Source organism: Phragmites australis, chromosome 2, assembly GCF_958298935.1.
Source record: "Phragmites australis chromosome 2, lpPhrAust1.1, whole genome shotgun sequence".
Lineage (NCBI taxonomy): Eukaryota > Viridiplantae > Streptophyta > Magnoliopsida > Poales > Poaceae > Phragmites > Phragmites australis.
This window is the reverse complement of record NC_084922.1, coordinates 35,522,670-35,550,459: the sequence shown is the minus strand read 5'-3', so window position 1 is coordinate 35,550,459 and position 27,790 is coordinate 35,522,670. Positions and strand designations below refer to the sequence as shown.

The window sequence follows — 27,790 nt, the reverse complement described above, 5'->3', positions numbered from 1 at the left end:
AAAATTCATAACTTTTCAAACAGTCGTATGGAGACAATCTTTATATGAAAATTATAGCTCTCAATGAGATCTATAATTTTGTAGTTGAAAACTTTTTTATTCAAAGTCGTTAAGGTACCCAAATATGGCTCACAAATAATTTGACATATGTAACTTATCGAGAGCAATTTTTTTTCATTTTGGTTCACTCATGGGAGTACATAACACTCCTAAACAACATGAATAAGGGTAAAAATAGTGATAACACTGTAAAATAATAATATATACAATGCATAAATATGAAAAGAAGATTAACATGTTTGTACATATAAAATGCACTTATCAAAACTCTTCTCCTGCTTTTATGTTGGCGTAACTTGGATAAAATATAAAATGATACAAAAATAAATGTTTGATAAAGAATGAACTCTAATGGTAATAATCACATAGTGAAATGATATATGTGATGCTTAAGTTGGTTTGTGATGAACTTGTGGAAAACATGTGTTGGTTTGTATGTTTGTGGTGAAATATTTAGAAATTTATAATATATTCATACGAGTTAGATGAAAAATATATATATGAACATTATAGCTCGCAATAAGATCTAAAACTTTATAGTTACAACCTTTTTATTTGAAGTCATCTAAATGCCCAAATAACATCCAAAGATTTGGATAAGAAGAGTCAAAACAATAAATTACCTCATAGTCATCAGCTACAACTGCAAGATGGGATGGTAAGTAAGCTTTGCGTGAGAAGTTAAGGGTGGCCCGGTGAAAAAAAAATCGATTTTTTGGCTCTAAAAATATTAAAATTTGAGATCGAGTATCATTGCCGATGCAGCGATAAATGTATCTCTGCCGGTTAACAAAGCGGTAATAATGCCAATTTGAAACCGATAGTAATCAGATTTTTTTAACTAGCACACACTACGAGATGGTGGTCGCGCAGGAGGAAGCCGTGCCACAAGGAGATGAGTGTTTCACTGATAATTAGGTCCAACCAATGTCAATGTTGTCTCATCTGACGGTGTGTGATTGTAGAGGTTAAAATCTAGTGTTTTGTGGTACATGCGTCCATGTACATGGTGTTATGTAACAGATAGAACAAAACCGCGTGTATAGTTACATATGGCTCTAAGTTCCGTTTTGTGAAATCTACTCTCTTTTTGGTCTGATTCCAAAGAGATTCTTGAGTCTTATTCCTTCAAGAGTTTGTTCCTATTTGTTGAGTCTTTAAGAAATACAACCATTTAGCCTTATTCCTATTTGTTCTGTTGAGCTACTTAGCATCATACGAGGTTGTTCCAAAGTATATTATGTCGAATCATATCATGAAGGCATGGTGAAATCTAATTATCCGAACCGAAGATTCATAATGCCAACAGCTAGTTCGGCCATTTTAACAGGACTTGCTACATAGAGTAGATAGGTCAATGCTGAATTAGGTGGCTTTGAACACGAAAATATTGGTCAAAGGTTGTTTGACCATGATAAAAGATCGAAATAGAGAAAAATTAATCTACAAGGCACAAAAGAATAGAGAATAAAACAATGGAAAGTCCTGTGTTATCCTATCTTGAGCGATAAAACTCCTCAAGAGGTGCCTTCTGCACCATGGAGCAGATGTATTTTCTCCAAACAATCTCCTAGCGGAGACCAGAAATTTTCCTGTCAAAATTCTATTTTGTAGTGTCTCATCATGTGACGCATCTTAGGTAACCTCTACGAACCTAATTTGGTGGTCATGGATGATGTTCTTCCTCGTGAGAAGATGTTTGTGAAACCTGATGAGTTGGATGACTGTATTTCTTGAAGACTCGTTCTTGGTTTTCCCTCCACCATTCTTCAGCCTGATCCTCCACAAATCTCCTCTTGCTATCCCAGCAGAGAAGTTCCAGTAGATAGTGAGATTTAGGGAGAACAACAGTAATTCAGAATTCATATTGTTTTTACTCCATTGAAGGGGAAAAAGGAACCTGAATCGGACCCGCTTGAATATTTTGGTACCATCCTTCAGCTGGATAAGTGTCACATATACGCCAGGTTCAAACTGCTCAATTAGTTGCACTTCTCCATGGGTACCATGCTTGGGGGCAAAATCATTCGGGGCCTTTGCTTGGTTTTCCATGACACGATGGGACGGGGATTCACTTGTGATGGAAATTGCTGAGCCACTAGCGGAACTGCCATCTTGAGACATTACCAAGTAACCTACACTTCTTGGCTTATGACTAGCCAAATCATGTCTTCTGCTTCCGCCACTAGATAGGTGAAGATGTTACAATGGATTCGTGAGCTCCGATGGATGACTTAATTGTTCCCTCAACAATGACTGTGCCTGAATTTGTAAAGCTTTTATGCTGTCGGCAGCATCACTGGGCAGTTTATATACAATACTCTTGAACTGCAGAATAGCGGTAGATTAATATGAATATATACGATGACATAAAACCGTTCTTAGATAATTTGCCAAACCTGAATCATATTTACTTCTACGTCCATTTAGTAGAGAAAGTAATTCCATAACACATAAAGCCATAATATCCAGGATCTGAAACGCGAGCTTATAAAAAAAATAATCGTACAATACCCCATGGTCAAGAAATTGAACAAACTCCACCACAGCATTGCATCTGGTGGATTCTTCAAATGCCATAGAGGCAACTGTTTTAGCTTTCTTATCTGCTTTCTGAAGCTGCTCATGTTGGGCTTCACACTTTTGTTTCTGCAAGTTATCAATGTCGGTTTTAGAGCTCTGTGGAATAGTAGCAGCATGAGGAGGTGATTTTGTTTTCTTTGTGTATGGAAATATAGGTGCTAAAGAAAATGCAGGTATTGCAGGCGACATAGCTAGAGCTGGTGACATCCCCGTGACAAACATGAAGCAAACATGAAGCTTGAGATGCCTTCATGATTGAGTTTGCTTCTTTCGTATCACGCCTAGCTGATTTTACCTCCATATACTTGACTAGCTCCGTTGACATTGCTACAAGCCTGGAAGGCCTTGTTTGTGGCCTCTCTGACTTTTCTCTGCCATCAGTAGGGCGACGAGAAACAACATTTCTTTTGTTGGAATTGTTGCTGCTGGTATCTGCACTCTTCAGTTTCAGGAAACATGAATCGCACACGTGATGAGGTTTGCCTGGAGTTGGTGCCAAAGCAGCCTTCAACATTTTTCTTGAGCTACAAGCATGGCAGTGTACCAGCCCACAGTTGTAGCAATTATGCCTCTTTCTCGTGAAACCAAATGCTTGCCTACAGCCTGTGTAGACTGACTGGTCTACACCTGATACCCACTTATGTATGCAAATACATGTTGTGAAGTTTGAACCACATGATATACTTTTGACATGCCGATCTTTAAGTGCTTCAACAAGAGTTGGTGTCCTTCTGTTATTGAGATCGCCATGACCAAGTCTTCCATTGGCTCCCATCCCCCATGTGTATACTTCACTTCTTGACATTAGAACCGCAACATGGGAAGCTCCACATGAGATCTCTTCCAATCTATCTTTCACTAAGCATGGCTATTTACCATCAGATTTTGGATTCCCAAGTTGACCATTGTCAGAACTACCCATGGTATAGACATGACCAGATGTAGCAAGGGCAACGGTCATATTTTGCCCACAGGCCAGCTGATGGAAATTGTGGTCAACAAGAGCTTGAACACAGGTAGGAACCAGCCTAGCTTCTTTGCTCTCATGGCCTAGACTATTCTTATCTCCGTCACCCCAGGTATACAGCTTCTTAGACACCACATTCATGCCTGTCTGGCCAGTAGCCTCCACAATTGCTGCAGAATGCCAGATTCCACATGCAACTTTGACCGTTTTAAATCCATTCAAGGCTTCTAGTTCTTTTGGGTATGCGACACTTTCACGGGTCCCATGCCCAAGAACACCAAATGTTCCATCACCAAATGGGTAAAGTTTTCCACTTGATGTGGTCAAAGCTGAATGCCATGAGCCACATGCAACAGATAGTACTTGAAGCCCCTCCAAGGGCCCTGAGACACGTTTTGGAAACCAATGGCTAGATCCAGTGTCCTATCCAAGCAATCCAGCATTGTAAGAACCATCTCCCCAATTGAATAGATCACCAGAAGCAGATATTGCACAAGTATGGAACTCCCCACATGAAATAAAATCAACTATAGCCACTGATATTGATTCAACAAGCTTGGGACGACTAATATCTGCATCAGTTCCATGACCAAGGCGCCCACCAAATTCCTTTCCCCATGTAAACACCTCTCCTTGCCTGGTAGTAAGAGCAACATGCCTTGAACCATATACTATCTGATTAACATCTAAGACAACATCTGATTCTAAAGGTTTAGGAATAAAAACATCTATTTTTGAGCATGACGAGCTTGTGTGTCCATCTGATGGGACCACATCAGTCCATACTTCACCCCATACATAAACATCACCAAGGGACTCTATGTCATCTGTTCCAGAACCCTGACTGGAAGAACTAGGGGCACTGGAACACTAAGTCGGCTACTATTTGCACCACTTGTACTTATCATATTTGCACGATCAGATCCCACATCTGATCTTCTGAAACTAGAAGAATTAGATCCGCAGTAACCAGCTATGTTAAAACTACGTGAAATACTTGAAGCAATATCTAGTGTTGAATCATATGAATGACTATCTGGATGATATGATACTTCCTGGAAAGCAAAAAAAAAGATCATAATATACTGCATTTCGTAATCAAATAAAGAGACTTATGAGTCTTCAGCACACAAAAGGAGGGTTAGGGTGGATAGCTACATGGTGGAAAGATCGAAGTGGATACTCATCTTTCACAAGAAAATCCAATGAATAAAATAGAGCTGGCTATCATCTTGAAACTTTTAAGCTTCGAACATGCATGTGTTGTTTTCTTTCAATAAAAATCATCTCTATGTGTAGATAGGAAATAATACAGTACGTGTACACTAAGTACATTTGTAAGGGCATAAAAATACAATGGGGTGCTTATAGAGGGTGTTACATAAGAAAACCGGTCATTTTTGCCACATCAGATGAGATGGGTGCTTATAGGGAGGAGGAGGTATTTAAGTTCTCTTTAGGTGCTTAAGGTGTGCTGACAAGATAGTTGAACCTATTTAAGAACCCATTTACACTGGAGAGAAGAGTTTTTATGCAAGTGCTTAATGATTTGCCCAAGCATCTCACATAGTACATGCCCTAATCACTACATGACCTCCAAGATTTCCGAAGTACCTTTTTTGGAATGGCCGACGGTTATTATCCTTCTTTAGAAATTTCTTCAAATGGCAGAGGGTTTTCAAGCTAATTTGGACAATTCGTGAGTGTTATTTAGTAAATGGCCGACGATGATCTATTGTTGGGAATTATTGGTTGGTGAATTTTTGTTGCTAATTCGTTTTCACCCTCAAGAAATGTCCAAATTAAACTAGAAAGTCCTTGGCTACTTGAGAAAAAAATTATATACAAGGACAATAACCGTTGGCCATTCGGAAAAAAAAACACTTGGGAAATCTTGAAGATCTTGTAGTGAATGACACATAAATTCAGTCCTGCCTTCTTGATATATTCTCACTTAGTATAAGAACTTTCATGTTGACATAGCAAAATTGAACCACGCGTAGAACTTCTTATGATTTAGGAACACAAACTCACATCGGAAAATGATACTTTATCCTTGTGCTCATCAATTAGAGAATTTTTACAGCATGAACTTATTAACCCCTCAAGTGCTGAAAACCACACTTCAACTTCAGCTTGATCCTTGCAAACCTACAGAATAAACAGAAATTCTTGCTTCAATTGCCCTCATTATATCATTCTATCCTAGCTTTAGTCTATGAATAAATCCAGATGCAAAGCATTTAGCATCAGTTAATGGTTAGAAGCTCGCTAATTTATCTTTACCAGATCAAGCGAACGTTGGCCGTTCTTGTATATGAGGGAAAATGACAGATAGTCCTTCTCAGGGCGTAAAAACCTCCTAAAAACAGCCTGATCAAGAGTTAAACATGTAAGGGGCACAGTTTGACTGAGATTTACATGTTCATGTTCCCAAAGAAAAATGTCAGCTAATTTTTAATATTTATGTCTACTGCACTTTGCAAACTCTTCTTTATCACATCTTCTGTTGTTAGGGCTATGCTAACAAGGAAAATCTTGATATTTAACTCAGATGATAGCAAACTAACAGTTCTCTGTCCAGGAATAACTTTAGAGACAGAAGACAGTCTGAGGAACTTTTCCTTTTTGTGAGAATACCAAATTAATGTTGTTTCGTCCTGCAGCAAGAAATATTAAAGAAACAGTATCAAACACAGTATCTCCTATGTCAGACAATTAGCACGTGCATATGACTCTAGTATAAATATTCCCTTAAATATATTGGTAATCAGATGTTACAGCTAAAAAATCTAATAAATAATGAACACCAGGGCCTACTTGTGGGAAGGCTCTTCTTATCTATATTGCAAGAGATGCATTCAAAATTTTGAACATGCATTGACTCAGGAGTAAAAGCCACAAAAATCAACAATCAACTCATCCCTAAACAGACAAGATAATCTTATAGCATTCCAAGTATAGCGCATCATTGCTTTCAAGTAGTTCATACTTTTACTGTTTATCCCTGACCTTGTTTCATTCAGAACTTCTCAGATAATTCAATCTGAGAATAAGATAAGGAACGTGCTTATGAACTTACACTAGAAAGTCTGAAAAACACGGATCTTGGGCTTCCCTTTCCGGCTATACTTGATAAGCTTGCTACCTTTATTTAGAGTAATAAGAGCCTTCATAAAATGAAACACGGCTGTAAGTATCACGGTTAACAAAATTTTGACACATCTACAATTAAACAAATCAAATTAAGGAAATTGCAGTAATATCTATAATTGTACATTTTCATCTGGTATCATCTAAACAACTACAAGTCAACATCCTATTGTCGACTCTTTTCATCCAAAACTGCAACAAGAAAAAAAAAAGATGTGAAACTTTTGAGGCATCATTGTCAATGGATCACATGAATGGTTTTTCAACTTTTCAGACATTGAAGTTGACGTAAAATGCATTTGTCAATAACAAAATAAAAAATTGTACCAAAAGGTGACAATACATAATGCAACGATGAGATAATATTGAAATTCCCCCTATAATGGATGGATTCATAAGATCCGCGCGTACCATGAACCCTATACATTCCGCTACTACATTAGGCATCTGTAAGGCCAGAACACACAAATTCACATCTAACCCAATCGAACCATGGTCAAGACATGGACGGAGTGTCGCAGGAAGATGGCTCGACGATTAAACCAGGGAAATTTTGGATCGGTCAAGGCTCACCCAATAAATGTTGGGGCGGAGCTCCGTCGAAAGAGCTCACGTCCGGCGATCGATAGTGTGAAGCGAGGTTGATCCCTCTGGTGGAGACGAGAATAGCGGCTTCTTAGGCGGAGGAGGAGAGGAGGCAAAGGGAGAACGCAGGAGCAGGAATGGAAGGGGAGAGAGAGAACCGGTCGGCTCCAAACCAACGCCGTGCGGAAACAAATCTTCCAGCGCCAGTCTTCTCGACCAGACCCGTTTATCTCACACATTAATACTTATTTATCCATCAATTTTCTTATTTACCTTATAATTTTTTACATATCTCTCCAATAGAAATATCAACATAAATGAACGATTTAGATAAACTATACATTCATATGACCTAATGAAAATTTCCCTTTTTCCTTCTCTTCCTTAGTCCAGTGTGTTTCGCAGGTAGGACTGTAAATAAAGCTCGAGGCTCACAAGCAAGCTTGGGCTCGGCTCCAAGAAGCCGGTGGCCTAACGAGGCGAGGCTGGACTGGCTCACGAGCTGCTCGTTAGCTTGATCATCGGCTCAGCCCAAGAGCCCAGGCCACTCAGCTCAGATCTGAGTGCCCACGCTGCCCCAGCCTCCAGCGGATCAGCCCTCAGCACCGAGTCCTTTAAGTTTAGGGTTTAGGGAAGCCTCGAGTCCATCCAAAAAATTCCAATCTCATCTCCCACATCCCAAAGACGGCGCCACCTCTCCGTCAACCGTTATCGGTGCCCGCTTGCTGCCTCTTCAAGACTTCGACAGCACCAACACATAATATGGAACTAGAGCGACAACCAAGCATTGGCTCCCACACCGTCGCCACGCATGAAGGGAAGGGCGCGCTTCCACCACCGATGTCGAGGCCACCGTGAGCGTGAAGGCTGGTGCATCCCAATCCGTTGCTAATGTCATTATCATGATAGACTCTTCATCAGCAACCGGTACAAATCAAGTACTCCACGCCTCCTGTGTCTACTCTGCTTGGATAGTTCATAGTTGGATTGCAAGATGACGATAGGATTGGCCAGCGGCCAAGAGGGGATGATGTGTGATCGGAAGGGGAGGAATATCGAACACGTGTGGAAATTGGGGAAACATGAGACGATTTTTTGTTTGAAGGGAGAAAGCAGACTGGGTTTTTAGAGAGGATAAAAATATTATCTTCTTTTAGTTGATGAACTAGAGTGGACAAGGGTAGAACTAAAGGAATTCTTGTCATTTTGTTACTTTATTGTTTTTGAGTGACATTTTACCCTAATAATGTTTTAGTGTCATATACATTACTCAATTTGATGTAGAATCCAACTAGCTCCAGAATAGTTTCCTTGATTAATTTGATTAAAATTAGCCTTTTGGGACATGGTGAACAATGCTTTAGTGCTTTACCCCACTCATCTCGTCGTCATAGCAAACTTTTGCTATACAAGCATTTCTGTCTAACATGTGATCATCAAGATGTATGTCAATATGAAAGGATATGAAGTTAATTACCACTGAGTAAATTCACTTGCATGCTTAAGTTACTGTCTTGCTTTTTGTTCTCTGTTAGTACCTTTACTTCACTGCAGTTGTGAAGTTTCTGTGGCAAGCTTTGTAGTTCTGTCTATCTTGTGGTTTTTAATGTTGTGGAGGTATTTTTATGTTAGTAGAGATAACATATTGTAATAAAGTTCAAAGTGTGGGTTTTTTAATCTTTTACTTGGAAGGCAAACATTATCATAATTTTCGGCCTTGTCTTTGTCCTATGTTTCCACTATTTTATTTGCTATACTTTCTAGCCATCATTTGCAATGATATTCTAAACCTGTATGATTTGTTATTTTGTTCCTATGTGGCTGTTATTTTGTGTTGTCCTAAAGCTAAAGTGTTTAAGTACTGAATTATAGTATCGTGTTATGTGTACTGATAAAGAGTTAGTACTGATCATAGTTCTATGAGTTATGATTTTATCATGTGTGTTAGTATATACTATATATTGATATGATAATTGTAGAATGGACTGTATGGTACTAATAGTTCTATTTATCTATTATTCATATGTGCTGGCATATTTTTCATCCACGATAAAATGATCATAGTTCTATTATGTGTCTTTACATGATGATTGTTGTATTATTTTGCTAAGTGCTTCTAGTTCTAGCTGGATTATATTAAAATCACTTTGCTAGTTTGCTGAAAGCATGAAAGTCTGATATCTGAAAGACTGAAATCTTGGCTGAATTGCTGAAAGGTTGAAACTGAAACCTTGGCAATTGGCTTACAAGCCTAGCAGAGCCGGCTTCAAACCCTGGCTCGGCTTCCCCCTATGCGAGCTCGTTCGGCTCGACTCGTTTCCACAATTCCACCCCTATTCGCAGGCATCTTCACGCCACGCAGGCACGCTAGTCACCACTTCCCATCCTTTATATTTGTTTCATCCGTTGGTCATTTGTTTGTCTCTAAGAAAAAATGTCATATGTTTGTTCGTCAAAGACTAGTACACAAGATGGTATTAAAAAAACTAGTACACAAGATGATAAATGTGGTTTCCCGGATGAGTGCGTAGGGTAGCATAAGTTTGTTTTTTAAAATCGTTAAAAGCCTACATGTTCTATTCCAGAGTAAAGGACAAATACATATACTATGTATTTTCAAACGGCGATTCCTGAATAAGGGGATAAATGCATTACAGAATATGACTTTTAAAAATTCCATGGAAATGCATGTTGTGGTGAAGGCTGAGCATCATTATGGAAGGCGCAATATGAACCATAGCAGTTCAAGATAACTTGAAGACTACAAATGTTAAAAACATCTAATAGAAAAGAGCGAGCAGCTTGTAAAAAAACAGTGGAACATTCGTAATCTAGTTTGTTAGAACAATTTTTCTGTGAGAACTTAGTATAGCTTAGTTGGTTAGGATTTTTTGGTGCAATCTGTCTATGTGGGTACGAGTCCTAGACTGAGCAGGGTGCTCATCTTTATCTCATAATTAAATTTCGGATAGAAATAGGATGAGTGATCAAACGTGTGTCCATGCTACGTGATGTTAGACCTTCAATCTGGTTAGATGTGTATTAGAACACATCCACGTAGGCATGGGTGTGGATGCGTAGGCATGGGTGTGGATGCGTGTGCACGTTCAATTTATACTTAAAAAAAGAACCACTTTCAAATATTCTAGTGTTCTTCTGTACTTTCCGTTCAATACTGGTGTGTATATATGAGAGCAAAGGAGTGGGTCAACACTTGAATGCCATTATTTGTTAAACTAAAATTTGATTTGCCAAACATGGTGACAGATTCTTTTTTTCCCCACGATATATAGCTTTGAAACACAAGTTGACACAACACAGCACAAGAATCGCAAACTGACACTGAACAAAACTTTACTACCAGCATGATGCAGTGCTTAGATTGTATCGGTACATGCAGGTCTGGCCTACATGACGCCTAACAATATCTATAAAAATAGAGCCTAATGTTCACAATAGAAATAATTTTGCAGAGAAATATACCCGAAAGAAGGCGGCGAAATCAATTGCAAGTATTCTTCTTTTCCAATGAATATGATAGATGCTGTTCTCGCAAGAAAAATGCTGTTTGAAGAACAGCTTCAACTATAAATATGTGAAGCGAAATAACTAGACATAAGCCACCACCCTGTACAGCACACTGACTAGGACAAAACAACACATAGGATCTATTACAAATAAGTAATAGACTACTCTCCTTCAAAACACCATCAGCCCACTCTTTCCTGAACCCAAACCACGGCGCAACCAGCGCTAGCTGACTGAATATTTTCAGCTTCAATCAGGCGAGCAACGGTGCAGATGAATCGCTGCATTTCCATTTCCTGCTGTAGTAGGCGTACAGCACCAACTGCGTTGCTCCAAGGATAACTCCAAGCCCATTAGGGAACTGAAAATTCACAAGAAAACGTATCAAAAAAGTTCGGTGTACCAAGTTCACAAAGATATCGTCAATTTCGTGGAAGTGAAAATTGAGGTGAGGACTGAATGCTCACATATATGAAGAAATCACGCAGCAGAAGCCCATACATCGCGAAAGAGGCACTCATCAGGAACGTCGAGAGGGACAGGTAGAACGGCATGAACTCCACGCACTCGGTCCGGATCACCAAACCCTGATGAACAAAGGCGAAGCACGCGAAACCGATGAGAAAACGGTTCTTGATTACATTGCACTGGAGGAGTAATCAATCAGGTACTCAGCTTGGAAAAGCATACCATGACGGCCAGCGGGGAAGCAAACATGGAGACCAGAGACGCCATGCTCACAGCGCCAACAAACAGCTGCCGAACCGGCTGATCGAAGAAGGCCAGGCTCCCATGCGCAATGAGCGCAAACCCAGACACTACGAGCACCAGGAGCCCCGTGATCTTCAGCTGTGGAGGAAATGGAGAACAGGCCTCAGCATCCATGCAAACATTTATCTCTTGCAAAAGCGAAGAAGAAAAACGGGGCTGCACAGTCCATGACACTGGCGTTTAACACGCAAGAGCCAGCACAGCTCTTCAGTCTGCGCAGGTGTGTATGCCTCTTTCTGATCTGAAACTCGGTCAGGGCAGCAAGAAAGAATCCTACCTGTGTCCTCCTGCTGTCGGCGTAGAAGATGAAGAGCGAAATGTAGGCGAGCTGGAACACCGCCCCGGTGCCGTTGACGGTGGCGACAAGGAGCCTGCCATCGGAGACCCAGGGGAGGCCGTACCAGAGGCAGATGCAGCAGTTGAGCAGGGAGAGCAGGTAGGGGAGCCCATCGAACTGCTCCGTCGATTTGGCCTTCAGGACCCTCTTGAACGTCGGCCTGACAAGAAGAGAACAGCAACGCATCCATGAGCAGTTCGTCCTTAGCAACAGCCGGATCAAAAGGCCGCAAGAGAGAAAGAAATCATCTGTATGGTTAGTTACTTACACCGGCGACAGGAAGAGGGCAAGTGCGAAGATGTTGCCTGCAATGGTTGAGAAGAGTGGCCAATTTAGCAGAAGCTCTACTCTCTTGAAAACAAGAAGGAATTCTGTAAGCATGAGAGGTGAAGAACATGATGGTTACCTGCAAGGCCAGCAGCGAAGCAGGAGATATCGTACAGGGAGCTCATGAATGCGCCTCCCTTCTTCGTCCTCACCTTTTCGCAGCCTCCCTCGTGCGAAAAACCTTGGACTCTTATAAAGTCGGGAACCAGCACGGGTCAGTGAGCAGCGAGCGACACAAACACGACAACCACCGATTTAACTCTGTGATTTAATCACTGGAAACCTTACTGGTCCTGCGAATATCCCTCGTTGTCCTTGCGGTGAGATTTATAGTATATCTCTCTGTCCAATAAACCACAAATATCACTACTATTTAAAACACGAACATTTATATATCATACCTTTCTCTACTCCCCTCTTATCTAATAAAAAACTTCAAAATTTAAATAATTTATCTATTTTTGTTATTCACCTCTCCTACATCATTCCTGTCTCGTTACCGGTTACAAATATAACACCAATTTTATTAATAAAATAAATTAATTAATTAAAAGAAAAATTAGCAGATAATCTTCTTATTTTTTCAAATTTAATCTGAAACTAATGATATCACTCATCTTCGTACTTTAAAAAAACCTACCTAGTATCCATTGAATCTCTCCTGTCCGGATACCGGGTTGGTTCATTTTATCGCATGGTCGGAAACACATTTCCTTTTTTTCAAAATACAACAGCGAGTCACTGAATGGCTAGCAAAAGGGCAGTGTGCATACTTTTCTCCGAGGAAAAAAATAAATACTGCGAATTAATCGATTTGCACATGGAAAATGTACTGGCAGCTGTCATTTTCAGAGATGAGTAGAATCTCTTGCCTGACTGGCGTTCAGCCATTCTGGTGACCGGTTGTGTGTGTACCAGGCCATGCAGCGAGCACCAACCGGCCAGGTCGCTTTACGAACTGGCGGCCGTGAAGGCTGGGTGGCCACCGCTTGCCCCTGCTGATTCAACCAGCCATCTAGCTAGCTTGCGCGACCAATCGCTTTGCACGGCCACAAACGCTTCTGGAAAACGAAGGGTTGAGGGCGAGGCGCATAGTTATGGCCGACGCGATGCGCCGTGTCAGCCTCTTAAAAAGACCCGATAAGCGAACGAGCTGATAGTATCAGCTCGGTGGTTCGTTCCTCGGTGTGCGAGCGGCCAGTTGGGAATCTGAATAAGGCCCTATATAGGAATTTGAGGTTTCGGTGTGAAATACAAAATGAGACTTTAAAACTGGAAAATACAGATAACTAAAGTATACTTTTACTTAATTATATAACATCATGTTCTTTCTATACTTAGGAATATATCAAATATTAATATTAAAAGAGAAAAGATAGTACTTAAGTAATAAACTGATCTCATATTCTACTGAAAAGCATAATCTTTTTGGTATTTCTTGAAAATAAAATATTATATTATATTTTCATAATTAATCTTCTCCAAGACATTATTTTTAAGTGCTATTATCGCGAATCTATTAAATTTTTCTTGTGGCATAGTTGAACGTAAGTAGGACTTGAACAACTTGAGTTTAGAAAAGCTCATTTCCAATGCAACAGTCCTGGAAATAGTTAACACAATTTTGTATGTAATAATGACATTAGAGAAACAGCCTAGCTCTTTCAAATGCTTCAGGATATCAAGAGGGCAAATAGAATCGTTAATGATAAACTTATGGATGAATTTTAACTCCACACACAATTCTTTTCTATCAATGTTCTCAACTCTTCAGTGCTGCCTCAAAATGAATAGGAAAATAAAACAAACTTTTATCATCTAAGAAGCATAGCCTATCTGAAGTAAACAAGAAACCAAAAGTATTTTAGTACCTCTGGTATTATTCAAATCTGCTAGTAAGTTAAGCTATAGCTTGATCAATAACATGTATAAAATAATTGATCGTGAATGACTCCTCTACAGATTGTGTAGCAATAGATGTATCATCGATGCTCTTGTCAAATTGTCCTTTTCTTTTAATTTTACGCTTGGTGTAGAATTCTAGATCAATATCCATCTTAAGTGCAATTTTTTTTTTTGCAGCTTTCATTGCATTTGAAAAGTCAGTTTCTCTATACTTACTTAAAAAAGGAAATCAGCCCCTGTACTTTCTCGATTGCAATATCAATAAGCATATCCTTTGCTTGTAGCTGCTTACTGACCAAATTAATAGCAGATAATATTTCATACCAGATGACTAGTTGTACTAAAAATTTGAAGCCACAAGTTCATTATCCGCCAAGGATTTAGCTTCACTACTTGTATTTGGATCATTATCACTTTCAACCACAAGTAGTAAAGCCTCCCTTATTTCTGAATCTGAAATCTTATAACTTTAGCACTATCAACACGACTTTCCTAACGAGTAGATGGCAATGACTTCAGAGTCAATCCTGTTATGTTCTCTTTCAAAGTGTAACATTTTTTAGTAGAATTAGCAAATATTGTATCAATACGTTGTATAACTCCAAAAAAATCTTTTGCTTTACCACAAGACTTTGCCATATCACATAGTGTTAAATTCAGACTATGACAACCACAAGCTGAATAAAAAGCTATAGAATTTATATCCAAAAGTTTCTTTTGTGCCCCTTGATGTTTTCCTTTCATATTTGACCCATTATCACATCCTTGTCCTCTCACATCATCTACATCCAGGTCAAGATTCTTCAATTCATTTTGTAGAACATCAAACAATCCTTGCCTAGTTGTATCGTTTACATCCGCAAAACTTAAAAATGATTCAATGCAAACAGAATCTGAAGACGCGTCAACATACCTTATGATCAAAAACATCTATTCTTAGTAGCTTGCATCATGAGTACAATCAAGTATAACTGAGAAGTACTTTGCTTCTTTTACCTTTCTAATGATTTCATACCTGATTGTAGCAGCAAGCAAATTTATTAACTCATTCTGGATGGCATGACCAATATAATGAATATGAATTTCATCATTCGTGGTGCGTTGAACATGCTATTGGATAAGTGGATCAAATTCAGCCATCATTTGAACAATTCCTAAGAAATTGTCATTGTTGTCTTGGTACAACCTGCTATTAGTGTCACTAAATGCTAGATTATGTTCTGCAAAAAATTTACAATCAAGATAATTCTGAACAAGACTTTTCTCCAATGCTCCCTTTCTTTTTGAAGTTCCCGCTGAGCAACTTTATTAATTGTTTGATTCTTTTGCAACCTGAGGCGCAAGTCATATCAAGTAGTCATATTCAAAATATGTTCTGCAGTAGTTTCGTACTCTTTAAGTCTAGTGCCAAGATGATTCCAGTCATTGAAGCCCTCATTTGCTAACTGACATTTTCCATGCCCTTCTCAATAATTTGCAATAAAAATAAAATACTCTATCAAGATCTTTGCAATATACAAGCCATTCTCTGTCAAAAGTTTCTCCATTTGAGAGAACTCAAGTGTAAGATATTGCAGAAAACCTTCTAGAGAATCTATCTTTAGGATCTTTCTGAATATACAAGTCACTTTTAGGACCCTTTTGCACCAAAATATCAACTATTTTAGGATCAAATGCATCCCAATATCTTGGATCAACTATATTATGCTGAAAAGAATTATTGATGTCATTGTTACTTCCAGTATTTGGTGATCCATCCAAACTAGCATGAAGTCCATCAGCATGGCCACTAACTTCATCGGTATTATTGGCATCATCACCATGATCAATTTCTGTAGTGCACACCTCAACTTCTACTGTGTTGTTATCATCATCACCATGACCCTCGTCAACATTACCATCAGGGATTTGATTTTCAAAAGTAAATTGAGATTCTTTCACAACAAATCTATCAAGAGGATCCTTTTGAGTTTGAGTTGCTGCTTCCAATCTTTGTTTCTTCTTACGCTTCATAACCAGAATCATACCTGCTATTCTAGAACTAGAAGACATGATGAGGATTGATGAAGAACAAAAGCCTTCCTATTTATAACATGAATTTTAGATGTAGCTAGAGATTAGAGAAGGAAAGAAATAACCTAGATGTGGAATGATGGACAGGGGTTGTACCTTCTACCTTGAGTTGTTGGCTTTTTGGCTATTGTGATCTAGAGTAAGGAGTTCAGGAGTCAGGAATTGTTGCGATGTGCGATCGAGACTTTGGGGATTGGGAGTTGCAACTAGCAGTTGGCTGGCTATGAGCCTGCAACTTGGCGCACCTGGTGGACCTACGAGACTACTAGTCGGCAGTCGATGGAGAACAGGAGAAGACAAAGCGATCAGCCGATCAGGGATGCGGGAGTTGCTGCGATTTGGTCGAGTCATTGGGAGTTCACATGATGGTCACGAGCTCACGATGGTGGATGTCTCACTTAGCAGGCCTACGGGTGCCATTATGGGCCTTTTTCATTTTTTTTCTCTTTGTTGGGCCTTCTAATTTGATGCTAATTAAGTATATATAGTTAATACTAAAACTAGATTAGGGCCCCCTAATTTTTGGAGGCCTTGTGCGGTCGCCCACCCTGCACATGCCAATGGACGGCCTTGGTCTGAACTCCCGACCTCGTACTTACGTTCGGGTTTAACCCAGGTTACTAGTTTCTTCCAATTCGTCTCAAGCACCCTTGGACCAAAGGGGAACAGAATGTATCCATCGCTTGCAGAGTCGGAGGCTTTGTTGATCTTTTCAATAGGTGTGTGTATATGTTATATATCTAAGATGTGTGTGGATGTGAATGTGTAGGTGTGGTGTGAGTTTAGATACTACTAGTTGAGTGCCCATGCGTTATAACAGAAACAAAAAAATTGCATATGCAAAAGCTATTGCTTACATCAATGTAGGCAATCAACGGAAATAGGATGCACTTCGTGCTTTTTAAGTAGTATAGATGAAAGGTTCTACAAGAAACAAAGAATTTCAAAAGGCTGTGAACATGTAATATGCCTAAAACATGATTTGCAGATAGTCAAAGAAACTTTTAAAAGAAATAACACAAGGGAAGACAAATTGGTATGGGGATGTTGAATTACCTAAAGACCAAGTCCAAGCTCTATATTCCTTGCTTCTGTGATTTCTATAATTCTGTCATTCATGGGCAAGGGATATCCTAGGGTGTCCATGACCTGAGGTCTATTGTAAAAATCCCAAATATTTCCTCTGAAACGATGCATGTCTGGTGGCACACAAGCTCAAAAAAGCCCTAGGATGAGTGAAAAGAACATCTGGAGGTGGTTGTGTGAGATGTAACAAGATAAGAAAGAAGCAAAGAGTGAAGATATAGGGAAAACAATAGTAAGAGTCGTTACCCTGTAGGCAGCAACATCCTGCCATGTGAGTTTCCTCTTTTCAAACTACACTAAAACATAATCAACATCCTCTAGTTGGTGTCGCAATTTTGGCAGACAGCTCTCATCGTCAGGGTCCATCCCAAATGCCTCAAAAAGGACTCAATACACGTCAAGCATTCCAAAGCACAAATATATAGCTCCAAACAATGCCCAGAATACAGCCCTAAGACACATATAGATATTTTACTGAAAGTTTACCAGATATGTACACCATTTAGCAACACACATTGCTATAAGAAATAAGAAATTCGGAAAGAATGTCATCCACAACACACGGTAGCAGCATGAAGGTGTGAAGATACGGTTATGTACTCCATATTCTCATGCTACTAAGTTTCCCACAATGGATTAGCATATCAAAAAGGTACAAAGCAATACAACATAAAGGGATGAAATATTGTAACATTTAGGCATATATGGAGACAAATCGGCAACAAAGGCTACAAAACATTCAACATGTAACATTGAATCATACAGTGACACAAAGAAAAAAAGAACTGATCCTTTTCATATCCCATGTTAATATTATCATGCTTAAATCTAACCAAATATATTTAAAAAGTCGACTACCAATGTGCCAACAAGGTTAACAAGCCCTATATCGCCGTCGACATAAAGCAGTCAGGATATCTAACAACCTAACCATGTTATGTCCTGTTAATTGAATGCAAATATTCAGGAAAGATGCGGTTGCTTCATTTTGCACAAACCCACCACTAACTACTCAAATTATCATAATTTATCATCAGAAACAAGGTTCCATCTCTACACTTCTAATTGAACATTTTCATTATAAGAAAGGAACGCACACTTTCAGTAAATGGATAAGAACATGAACACTCACTTGGACGGCAGCTCCCTGTCCTTGCGTATCATCTTATCCAAATCATCATAAGGAAACACCAAAATTGTGCAGGCTGGTCGCCTTGATCCATTTGGGAAGCACCTTCTTCCGAGTAAGAGCGAACACATGCTCCCTCATCAGCCCATGTGACTTCATGGGATACCTCTGGAAGAAGAACTCGTAGAAGGCGAGCTCTAGCAGGTACTGGCCCAGGAACCAAAGCTTGGAGTAGCCATTGCGGATGTGTCGTGTCCGCACGCACTCGCAGGAGGGGTCCAGGTGTTGGAATGTGAGGTAGAGAAGCACCTCGAAGTTGCGCGTAGGGTAGTCATCCCCTTTCATCGAGCGTCTCTGAGGGCTCGAGTAGGAACCCGAGCGCCTGCTTGGCAACGAGAAGGTACTCGTCCATCTAGGTCCTATCAGTGACGGAGAGTGGCGCGGAGGGGAGGCAAGAGGAGAGGAGCGGAAGCGCCTTCATGGATAGTTGCGGGCTGCTGAGGAACCGCTGGGTGAGGTGCTCGTCATAGAGTGGCGGCTTGAGGATGAAGCGTCATGGCAGGTGCTTCTTCCTGGGGGAGACAACCTTCTTATGCTACGCGAGCTCTCGAAGGATGCGACTCGGACTATTCTCCAGCTCTGGAGGGGAGGTCGACAGCAGTAGAGAGGTGTGGTCGGTTGCGACAGCGAGGATGCGAACTTGGACATGGCGGCACGAGATGGAGAGAGTACATCAACGAGCTCCCAGAGGCGCGTGTGGGATATCCCCGACCCTCCCGATATTGAGGCCGTTGGAGAAGAAACGGCCCTCGCCGACGGTGATGAGTGTGGAGACCGTGGTGGTGGAGGTGAGCGTGGAGCGAAGGGAGGATATGAGGGGCGAGAGGCGAGCGCGGAGGGGAGCGGTGTGGGGGGATCTAGAGGCGCGGAGCGTGAGAAGGTCGGCAATGAAAGTGCATCTAGCCCTTATGTGTGGTTTTGTTAATTAATGATAATACCTATGGACTAACAATATTGTTGAGAATTGTTAGTAGGTTGTTCCATAGGTGATGCATGTAGCTCATTGAGAATTGTTAGTAGGTTAAGATATGCATGAGCTCTAGGTAAATGGGGAAATTGAAAGTGCATCAAGATGAATGAGCTCTTAGTGATGCTAGGTGATACTCATGAGGAGAAGGAGAAGCTCAATAAGATTGGCAATATGCATGAAGGCTAATAAATACTTGTGGACATCAAGTAACTTAAGGTATAAAAGTTGTCAATTGAGTTTTATGGACTAACCCATGTGCTTTGTGCTTGAGAGTGGGTTGAGGTTAGGATCCATAAGAAGGTATGAGTTGAATTAAGATATTCTATATGCCAAGAGTGAAAAACAAGATTGGACTCTATCTATGATAAAGTGAATTTATTGAAGATGTCGAATACAAAATGGTTTTCTATGGCAAGACGGTGAAGGACAAGCAAGACTCAGCTGTGATGGACCATCTCGTGGTGAAGAGCAAGCAAATGGCTTAGCGCTGAAGGACCAAGATGGTGGTGAAGAGCGAGCGAAGGCTTTGCGCCTATACCGTGCGAGGTCGTGTGAAGCTACCGATGATTCACATCAATCATATGAAGAATCAAGAAGAGATGGAGTGACGATGATATAAAAGCTGATAACCCTCTAAGTTTGAAGGAAAGAAACGGCACTTGAAGATATTCAAAAGCTCAATGTGATTCAAACATGTTTTATCTTTGAAATTGAGTATAGGTGTGTCGCACTATTAAGAGAGATGCAACGTGAGTAATTTGTCGTGTCTCGGTGCTCAAGAGTTTTCTAACCAACCCAAAGTGAGAGTTAGCTTAAGGAGCTCGATGCAGAAAGTGTGGAAGTGTCCGAATCCGGTTTTGGAGTGTTCCTAATTTTATCCAATGTGTATGAGGCATGAATTAAGTTGGGATGTGTAGCCCTCTAAATAATCTTTCCATAGAGTCCAAAATCGTTGAAATCGAACTTTGGGATCAAAAGTTATCGTCGTTTTTTAGAGGACCAGCTGTGCTGAACTCGGATACTCCGGGTTCTCCAGAGTCTCCGGGTGAGGTTCCGAGTCGAGTGGTCTATTAAGGCCTAAGTGTTTTACCCAGATACTCCGGGTTTCAGACCCTCCGAGTTGTACTCCAGCCAGGGCTCTCAGTTACGCGTTCTAGTGCCAACCCGGAGACTCCAGGTTGACCCGAATACTCCGGGTAAGTACAAAAAGGTGTGTAACGCCTAGTTTTTGGAAGTTGGGTATATATATCCTCTCACCCCATTCTTTGTTGCTACTACAAGAGAATGAAAAAGAACATCTTTAGAGCCAAAAGAACTCCTCCTCACTCCATTTTAGTGAGAGATTTGATAAAAAAAAAAGTGAGTTAGGTTGAGAGATTGAAAAATTAAGTGCAAGTGAGCTAAAAATCTATTATTGAGCACTTGAGTTCATCAGCAAGAAGTTCACGAAGTGTTTGTTACTATTGGAGTTTGAAGCTCCTAGGAGGTTAGGCGTCGCCAGTGAACACCCAAGGTTATGGTGTACCGTGGGAAGTTTGTGAAAGCTTCAATTTTGCCTTCACAAGGGAAGAAATCAGGAGTGGAAGTCAAGTTCAAGTGTGACCGAGCCCCTCAACGGAGACATAGGAACCTCTAGAGGAGGTGTCCGAAGTTTGGGAAATAAATCGTGTGTCTCCTCTCTTGTTTTCATGATCTTGTGTTCTTACTTAATATTTGTGTATTTTGCTCGATCTACCTGTTCATGTGTATTTGATTGTAGGTTCTCTGTGAATCTACTTAGAATCATTACTTGGAACATACGACTTCATTTGGTTTAAGCTAGAACTCTTTAAGCGTTGTTTAATTTCATTTTCGAGCTTATTTTCTGGTAACCAGGAGTACCTGGGTCAACCCGAAGACTATTGAGGTTCCGGATTTAACTCGGATACTCTGGATACTGTACAATCAGTTCTGAACCCAGAGTATCTGGGTCAACCCGGAGACTATTGTGAACAATGTTTTTCGAATTTTCAACTAGAGTTTTCTTACATATCTTTTGTTAGAATTAAATAATTTTTATCACCCTAGGATTGTAACTTCTACATTTATTTATGGACGAAGATCACCCTAGGCACTAATTGAGCCTAGCATATCTAGGATTTTCACTTGTGAAAAATTCGTTAGTTTATTTTTCACTGCAAGTTTAGGTCAATGGTAAAAGGTGATGAATTTTTGTAAAAATGCCTATTCACCCTCTCTAGGTGACATCATTGTCCTTTCAGGCGGTGAGCGGGCATAGTGCATCGACAGGCTCCCAAAGGCGCGTGCGGGAGCGAAGCGCGAAGCGGCGGGAGGCGTGGAGCGGGAAGAGGTCGGGGAAAGGAGGGAAGAGATGAGGGGTGAGTGCAAAGCGGAGCGGCAAGGGGGATCTGGATGTGACGTACGAAGATTGGGTGTGGAGAGGAGCAATGAGGGGGGATCCGGAGGCGATGGCGGGAGGAGGCCAGGGAGATGGCGGCTACTAGGGCTGGGAGCAAGGACACAGGATCAAGAGTGTGGAGGGCCCACCTATCAGGATGTGGGCAGGACGTGAAAAGGTAGAACACGGAAAGAAAGCAATACGTACTTTTTAAGTAGTAGAGATAACTTGTACCCTAGTGTTGAGGCTAAAAAAATACCAATAAAACCTGGAAAGACCAAATGTGACAGGGTAGAACTAGCTAGTACAAACGTTTACCTATTAGTAAAAGCTTTCGGTAAATTAAGAATTTATTTGACAGAGCTCTTAAATCAGCTTTTAGAGTAGAATCAATAATAGTTATGTCAAACGGCAGTTTGCAAAACTACTTTTTTCTGATTCACTTTCCTATAGAGTTATTTTCTTTGTAGAGCTTGCGCTAGAAAATCACTGTAGAATACTGTATTTCAAACAAGCCCTAGCTCATACTCGTTCACGAAATTTTAATTCGAGATTACCAAACATTGGGCAGAGCTTCCGCACCATGCAAATTTGTATCCAAAATTAACGCCATTATTAGTCTACCTTTTGTAAACTGTGGCCATTTACCATCTCTCAAACAGCTTCAACATCAAATTTGTCCCAGGCTTTTGAAAGACAATACTGTATTTCGCTACCGAATCCTTTCCGTTCCGTTCCTTGTTCATTAAAAGAGGTAAGCATGTTCCAGTTGAAACTCACAGCAAGCACCATGTGAAGACAGGCAGAGCCAAAGGGAACGACCCACACTTTGACACAATACAGAAGCAGTTGAGCTCAGTTTCCAAGCGAGCGGTCCCGACTCGATCAATGCTCTGCTGGGCATCTCAGGTTTTCTTTTCTTCAAATTATGAGCAAATCTGCCTGAGATGCTGTGAACTATCTCAAGCTAAGGCTGCAAAGAACATCGCAAATTGTTTGAACAATATACTCCTTATAACGTGAACCATGAGAAAGGGACATAGCTGATGACACCCCCAAAAATAAGTACAAAAGCAGAAAGAATAAAATTTCTTTACTGTCCACTCACTTCAACGTTTATGCTACAGAAACAGGACCTAGATGACACTAGACAAGGCGGCAGGTATTCGGAGTAACAAGGAAATCAAGAATATTAACCACAACCACGAGGGTGTAACTTTGCACAAACGGAGAAACACAGGCCACGGACAAACATCAGCTCGATGTTATTCAAAATACTTCAGCTTCATCATTCATCTGATAATTCTACCAGTTTAGTTACAAATGCCCATCAGCTCTGAACTGAACATCGCATCTTCTGTCTTCTTGACTTCCAAGTTCCAACCCTGTATCCGGGAGAAAATAAGAGAATGTTAAAGCAAATACTAAGATACTACTAGTATCACAGAAAGGAAAAACAAATCTTTACGTCTTATTCTCATAAGTCAGAAATAAATGTCTACTCTTAAACACCAGTATCCATTATTGAATTAGTTTATACTGTGTAATAAACAGCAGAGCTGCTTCAAACATAGCAGCTGAAATGAGGAACCATATTTGTCCAAGATTGGCAGTATTCTTTTTCAATGAATTGTTGTTCAAGTCCACATTGATATAATACTAATTTGATCAGTTTATTGAGCGTATTTCTGTGCATTCCAAACATTACTTAATATAATAAATATATAAAATGCAACATGGACAGACTAATAGGTTGCAAGTACAGGCCTCGGATGGAATCATCCAACAATCCTCATTACAATTTATGGGTACCACAATTGCCGTAATCAGTCATCATGTAGCAGATGCCATCATAGTACCCAAAAGTAGTCTGGTAAGTACTCTTTTACATTAAGTCTAAAGTAGAACTGCCACCGTCCTGGATGCAATATTATGCTGCCAGCTAAATATAGTACGTAAAAGAGGTCATCTCCAGCTATTAGGGGATTCACAAGTCTGTTCTACTAAATTAAAGGAAAAATAAACAAGTCAAAGAAACATATAAAACTTGGGAACTCATTTTCAAATACATAATGTGACTATTCACTAGTAAGATGTCAATTTGGTGCATCATATACAGAACATGGATATCGCACTCAAGTCAAATAAATGGTGTGTTCTCAACTTTTTATAATCGCTGTTGTCACTTGTCAATAATGTTCTCATGCTACACCATAATTTATAATTTCCTTTCCAGGGCAGTTTATCAGCATTGCAACCGTTCATGAACTGAATATAGCAAGCATTATTCTTTGTCAAAAAAATCACTACTGACATACATAGAACATACGATTTGGTCTCTCAATTCAAATACATGATACAATCCAAATTAAGTGTCATCTTCCAGATAACTTCTACCAGCACCAAACTCATTTCAGAAGTAATTAATGATATGAAGCTCATTACCATATATTTACAAGAGTCAAAACAAAAACATCCATCTCACAAGATATGACGCATCCATTCATATAGAAACCTTGCCATGCCAATGAAAGTCTAGTTTCAACTTTTTCAAGGAAAGGGAACCACTGAAAATATACTCAGAATCGATAACGAGGGATGTTACTCCCTTAAAAGTGTCCAATGATTGCAAGAATGCTTACGAAACAAGTCTATTGATAAACCCACAATCACAAAGGCATTGTTTGATAGATTAAAAAACATGCAACTTTCATAGATTAATTGATGATTGTCTAACTACATTCTCTAATGTGGTCCAATCAGCTTTACATTATCTTCACCTTGGACAATTTGTTCAATGAGCTTTCTAGACACTGCTCTAACTGGGTCAAGTATGCTCTCCATTCAAAACTCAGCCAATGAAGTTAAGAACGGAATTACAGAGCTATAATGCATAGATGTACATAATAACTTCGCTGCAGAACAACATCAATTGTGAATGTTTCTGGTGATAAAAGTCAAATGCACTGGTATTAATCCTACGAATGGAGGCACAATTGTTAAAAGTCAAGATTTGGAGAATAAAATTTATAAGCAACAGTCACACAAGTTAAGTAGAAATTCTTTCATTGAGATATTCTCAAATTACATCTAACAGAAATGATAAGAATCTCACAAGTCGCATGTTAAACCATGTGCAGGGAATACAAAAATGCACCTCATGATTCAAAGGTTCACCGTGATAAAAATTGCTAAGTACCCCGAAATCCAAAATTTTAAGCAATTTTACAGATTTCCTAGAAACTGCAAGCTGAATTGTATTTTCATCAAACTTAAGCATTGCTGTCTAACTGAAATCACAATTATATCACCTGTCATGCTATGTACGGGGCATAAAAATATGCATCTCATGTTTCAAATGCTGAAGCAATAAAAGTCAGCACCATATTCCCAAATACCACTTTCATTAAGAATTGAATGCCATTCTGAGTCACCAAAGCAATATCATGAGACATAAAACCATCTCACCTTCATCTATTTCTCTGAACCAGCAAATCCATCAAAAAGCCCGCAGCAATTCCACCATGTTGCCCGCTGCCCCGAAGTGGCCACTGCCACTGCAGGTCCACGCACCACCTGCAACAAACATAACCCCTCCCAATCAGAACTCATAGCTTCAAGGCGTGGGGAAGGAATAGAACTTCAATCAAACATTATCTACCTCTGTAGTATGGACGTCAACAGCCTCCCGAGACCACGACACCTCAGCGGAGTCCTTGACCACCACATTGCCACCTTTCGTCTCTGGTTCCTGCACCAGAGGTGTCGAAACCGTCTCCACGACTGTGACACCGTCACCCTTCACCTCCGGTTCGTGCACCACAGGTGCGACAGGCGTCTCCCCGACCACCACCATCTCATCAACCTTTGGTTCTGGTTCATGCACAGGATGCACCTTGGCCACCCTCGTCACCTCCAGTTCCTGCACCGCAGGTGCCTCGGCCACCTCCGCTTCCTGCGCCGTGGGTGCCTTGGCCACCACCACATCCTTCACCTCCGGTTCCTGGACCACAGCATGCACCTCCACCTCCGCATCCACCTTACCCTGATGAGCCTGCTCACCGGCTTCGGGCGGCAACGCGTCCACCATGACCTCCTCCCCGGCATCACCCGCCCCCGCGACGTCCGCCTGGACCACCTCGACGGCGCGCTCCACGTGCAACTCGGACGCGGCCTTCCTCTCCTCCTCGTCCGCCTCCGACGCGGCGGCCCTGGGCGTCACCATCTCCTCGGAGCTCTCCATCGAGTCCTCGTTCACATCCACTGCGCCCACAAACACAGCCTCAGAAACCACACGCATCCATCGTACATATAGCGCGAGAAAGGGAGCAAGGAAAAGGGCGAACAGCCCGTAAAGCAGAAGCCGGTGGGAGTGGTTTGTGTGTGTGTGTGGGGGGGGGGGGGGCGAAGGGGGTGGCCGCGGCGCCAGCGAATGACACCCTCGCCGCACACGAAAAGGCGATTCCCCCCACGCTGGTGCCGAAAGCGGCCGCGCGGATCTGCCCCAGGTTAAAGAGGGGGGGAGGAGGGTTAGGTGCCATTCGTACCTTGATGGACGTTCGGTGGGATCCGGAGGTGGTGGTCAGCGTCGCGGCGGCTCGAGGTGTTGTTGTCGCTGCCGCTGCCGCTGCCGTTGCCGTTGTGGTGGTCGTTGCCGCCATCGTCGTGGTGGGCCTGCTGCTGCTTCTTCTTGAGCTTGGCGCGCTTCTTGGCGCCCTTCGGCATGGCGGAAAGGGATTCGTGGGGGGTGAGGGGGCGGCGGAGGAGCGGGGGAGAGATGGGAGGGGGAGGAGGGAGGGGCGAGAGGAAGGGAAAATTGACTATATGGTCCGTAGTTGATGAGTTTTTTATAAAATGTTTAAAGTTGATGATTTTTTATTATATATTCTACAGAGATTAATTTATAATAAAATTTTGTTTTAATATTGTAACTAGATTCATGTACATAAAATGACTTTTTGCTGCCTGCTGCCCTACCCATTCGACTCTTTCCTGTAGGGAGCGGTCGTTATAAGAATTCAGAGAAGCATATGAAGGGGAGATAGACAAAATTCAGTGGCCTATAGTGGATCAAGTGTTTGTTGTGCATGCACCACTGCCAAAAAGGGTGCAGAAAAATGTAGGAAACTAGTGATAAGGGGTGCCCTTGAGGGGGGGTTGAGGGAAAAAAGTTAAGATGGGGCCAAGAACAAATGCAAAAAATAACATTGGGTAGGACATAGGGAAGCCGGATGTCCATACAATGGGATAAAGAAAATGTACAAATACTTTATGTATTCAACTTATGCAGATGTGTGTGTTCTGAAATTGCACTTATGCAAATTTATATGTGCTTATTGTGATAGGAAAAGTAGGAGAAATGCTGCTTCATGAAAAGCTGCAAGCAACTCCACAACTATTGAGACACCAAGCAAGTAACTCTATCTAGTCCTAGACCTGTCATAATGAGGTAAAGACCTTGCTTGCTATCTTATTTGCAATTTTTTCATATGCAGTCTTGTGATATCATCTTTCTTTTTTCAATCCAAGGTATGTCACTCCATCTAGTCCTGAACCTTGTCACAAGGTCTCAAACTACCATGTCACTTGCCGAGACTCTAAGGAATGCCATTCCATCTAGTCCTAGACCTGTTACAAGGTCTCAAACTACCATGTCCTCTTCCAAGACTCCAGCCAAGTCTCTTGCAAAGTAAAAGGCAAGACCTTCCAAAAAAGTTGACTCTGAAGAAGAGAAAACGCTACCATCTTTGATCTAGATGGAGTCATTTCGTCAATTGCAATACTTATGTCTGATTGTCATTTGCTTAGTACTTTTCTTATGATGAGCTAGTACTTTCCAGTGTAATTGCAATACTGAT

The 27,790-nt window shown here is 40.9% G+C and overlaps 3 protein-coding genes and 2 pseudogenes across 4 annotated transcripts; all 5 read right to left on the bottom strand.

Annotated features, from left to right (window-relative positions):
• Positions 1-1,726: 1,726 nt before the first annotated feature.
• Positions 1,727-6,906, bottom strand: LOC133906217 (PH, RCC1 and FYVE domains-containing protein 1-like; annotated as a pseudogene).
• Positions 6,907-10,850: 3,944 nt separating this feature from the next.
• LOC133908556 (bidirectional sugar transporter SWEET2b) lies at positions 10,851-12,545 on the bottom strand. The gene is made up of 6 exons (XM_062350632.1): positions 12,391-12,545; positions 12,253-12,289; positions 11,925-12,144; positions 11,567-11,725; positions 11,344-11,463; positions 10,851-11,237 (listed from the first exon to the last, which is right to left on the bottom strand). The coding sequence occupies exons 1-6, from the start codon at positions 12,434-12,436 to the stop codon at positions 11,130-11,132; spliced, it is 690 nt and encodes a 229-aa protein (XP_062206616.1). The 5' UTR covers positions 12,437-12,545; the 3' UTR covers positions 10,851-11,129.
• Positions 12,546-15,773: 3,228 nt separating this feature from the next.
• LOC133906207 (uncharacterized) lies at positions 15,774-16,241 on the bottom strand. The gene has a single exon (XM_062348032.1). The coding sequence runs from the start codon at positions 16,239-16,241 to the stop codon at positions 15,774-15,776; it is 468 nt and encodes a 155-aa protein (XP_062204016.1).
• Positions 16,242-17,345: 1,104 nt separating this feature from the next.
• On the bottom strand, positions 17,346-25,212 carry LOC133906198 (ribonuclease III domain-containing protein RNC1, chloroplastic-like; annotated as a pseudogene).
• Positions 22,925-26,743, bottom strand: LOC133908555 (uncharacterized). Of its 2 annotated transcripts, none has more exons than XM_062350631.1 (4): positions 26,480-26,743; positions 25,594-26,195; positions 25,401-25,508; positions 22,925-23,317 (listed from the first exon to the last, which is right to left on the bottom strand). In XM_062350631.1, the coding sequence occupies exons 1-3, from the start codon at positions 26,655-26,657 to the stop codon at positions 25,407-25,409; spliced, it is 882 nt and encodes a 293-aa protein (XP_062206615.1). In that variant the 5' UTR covers positions 26,658-26,743; the 3' UTR covers positions 22,925-23,317; positions 25,401-25,406. The 2 variants fall into 2 exon arrangements, with proteins under 2 accessions (XP_062206615.1, XP_062206614.1); XM_062350630.1 differs by having other exon boundaries at positions 22,925-23,324; positions 25,402-25,508.
• Positions 26,744-27,790: the final 1,047 nt, after the last annotated feature.